Source organism: Octopus bimaculoides, chromosome 16 (assembly GCF_001194135.2).
Source record: "Octopus bimaculoides isolate UCB-OBI-ISO-001 chromosome 16, ASM119413v2, whole genome shotgun sequence".
Classification (NCBI taxonomy): domain Eukaryota; kingdom Metazoa; phylum Mollusca; class Cephalopoda; order Octopoda; family Octopodidae; genus Octopus; species Octopus bimaculoides.
The window spans coordinates 38,181,481-38,184,296 of NC_068996.1; the positions used below are offsets into that span (position 1 = coordinate 38,181,481).

Consider the following 2,816-nt stretch of genomic DNA (forward strand, 5'->3'; position numbering starts at 1 on the left):
ATAAAGATCACATCACAGAAGATTGAAGAGCTTGGTTGGGGAAAAAATTCCTCATCCACCTTATTCTCCTGACCTTGCTCCTTCAGACTACCATTTGTTTCGTAGTTTACAGAATCATTTTGGGAACATAACTTTCGCAAGCCAGGAGGTCGAAACTGACATTTCAGAGTTCTTTGCTTTGAAACCAAAAGAGTTTTACATTGATGGGATTAAAAAGCTTGTAAATAGATGGAAGGAAGTCCTAGATAATCAGGGAAAGTACATTGATGATTAAATTTCAATTAAATATAACATTTGATCACTTGTTTTCTTTATTCAAAATTTGGACAGAACTTATGGAAGGTGTATGTATGTATATATTTATTCATATTTATGCATGTATATATGTTTATAGATGTATTTAACGAATTTTGGTGCCTTTGTATCATTTTCAGGTTGACCTGAGACACATCGGTCAAAAATTCCTGCCAGATGATATTAACCGAGGCAAGATAGACTATGTAAGCATAAGGTTTGCTCTTAATTATGTTTTTTTACTTCCTTTTTAGATATTGAAAAATAATTTCCATCTACATTCACCATTCATATTGCTTTAACATTGTATGTGGACACTAGTGGTCAGGTATTTCTTCCATAGCAAGTTGTTGCAGAGTTTTCTTATAGTTTTTAAGCTTTCCTTATTTGATATCTGCTTTCCATGTTTGGCTGGATTGAATTTGTCTTCACAGTTTGGGTCACCCCACCACCTTGAGAGTCATTACCATTCTAGTCAGTTTGGAGGTCAGTGTCTCCTCTATATGCATTGTTTTATCCTAGTTTCTACAAGATGTTTGCTGGTAAGTGTTGGGTCAGTCTAGAAATGGTTCTGTAAGGTGTGGTGCAAGCTTTATTGGACCTAAAATTTTAAGCTGTGCAATTGGTGACACAGTAACTTTCTGATGTCTAGTTGTGTAGGAGGGCTCTGCAGCAAGCATGGAAGCCACAGGTATGAAGCCTGGGTCAAGCAAATGTGTGTGCAATAACCTTATGCACAGGCATTACTGACATTTTGCATAGGCAATGGTTAATGATAGTCTCCCTTGGTTGCAAGTGGATAGCCATCAAATGTGTTTTGCTCAACCCGAAAGTGTAATAGAGAACAATAGCTGACTGCATCCTTAGGTTTGGAATAAACTGCATGGTTTTGAAGTGAACTTCTCAGCCATATAGCTATGTCTACACACATAAACACATGCACGCACACACACACACACACACACACACACTCAGTTTTCTCATTACTTAAGATAACTGAAGGATATTTTTACATACACACACACACTTCATTGCTTAAATATTATTTTAATCAGTTTGCTTTGTTTGTTCAATAAGCTTTTTCCAATAGCTTGGATCAGCAGGATATAGTCTCTATTGAAGATTATTTATCTTATGATTCAACTTCTTCTTCATAAATTTTATGGATAGAATTTTGTGTGTGTGTGTGTGTGTGTATAAAAAAAAAAAAAAATTGTACTTTATATTATATTTACTGCCTAATTATTTTTCAGATCCAAGGTCCTTGTGTTCTCCAAATTCAGAAAATACGCAATGTATCTGCCCCTAAAGAAAATGAAGAATCACAAGCAGCTCCACGCTTATTAAAACTGTCTTTGACTGATGGTCATTGCACATGTTATGGCATTGAATTAGAATCTATTAATTCTGTCAGGTAAATTTTCTTAATTTAAAAATACAGTTGTAAACTTCAAAACCTTTTCAGACCAATAATCAATTTTTTTTTTACTATTAAAATTGGTGAGCCACAGCCTTTGAATCTTCTGTAGGTACAAGTAAACTATATTCATCCCTTAAACGTCCAGCTACTGTCACCACACATTAATATTCTCTCGTCTGTTTATCATTCTTCTGTATCATTTACAGCCAGTATCTCAATCATCCATGACTCTATCACTCATGATCTCTATCTCTGTCATCACTTTTCATTTCTTACATTCTCTCTAATCACCTCATTCATTTCATTGCACCCTTGCAGCCCAGAGTGGCATTGCATCAGTCCAATACATTTGTTAATGAGGCATCATCATTTAGTATCACTTTATAAGTAAGGAATTTGTATGATGTCATCAGTTCCTTCATTGTTTTAATGTCAAATTTTCTAATGTTTTCCACCATTTTCAAATTGGTATATTGGCAACTTTAAATATTTTGGAAGATAGGAATCTGTTTTGTACAAATAGATGAAATTTTTAAAAGAAGAATGGAAAAAGATAAAATTAAATTAACTATTTCTTTTAGCTATTTTTTATGTAAGTTGAATATAGATCTGTAATTTTGATTAAGTGACTTTCACTTTTGAAATTTCTTATGCAGCTGTTAAATTTTACTTCAGATGTTGAACAAGTGAATCAGCTCACAGAGCAATGAAAGAGAGGCACTTAATGCAGTATAGAAAAGTCGAATATTTCTATATTTGAAGATTTTTTTTTTTTTTTGGTCTGGAAGTATACTGTAATAGGTTTAGACTCAGAAGTACTTTGTCTAAATGTGAAAAATAACTTAATTCAAGAAATCAAAGGAACTGAGAATCTCAATTTTCATTTCAGTTTGAATACTCCTCCAGGAAGTAAAGTTTTGTTTACTGGAACCATTCCTGTTGAGAATGGATTTTTACAGCTCAATGGTAAAAATACCAAAAGTATTGGTGGCAGAGTTGAAAAACTTGTTGAAAATTGGGAGCTGAAGCGGGTAGGTCCAATTTCAGTGAAGAATAGATACACAAATCTATTCTATTTTTGTTTTAAAATATGTTTTCTATT

At 33.3% G+C, this 2,816-nt stretch overlaps 1 protein-coding gene across 1 annotated transcript in view; it reads left to right on the forward strand.

Moving 5' to 3' along the window:
* Positions 1–2,816, forward strand: part of LOC106869514 (tudor domain-containing protein 3) — a 65,586-nt gene that overhangs the window by 25,140 nt on the left and 37,630 nt on the right. The window contains exons 3-5 of the mRNA XM_014915282.2: positions 435–500; positions 1,548–1,708; positions 2,604–2,745. Coding sequence (XP_014770768.1) covers positions 435–500; positions 1,548–1,708; positions 2,604–2,745 — 369 coding nt within the window. The remainder of the gene's footprint in view (positions 1–434; positions 501–1,547; positions 1,709–2,603; positions 2,746–2,816) is intronic.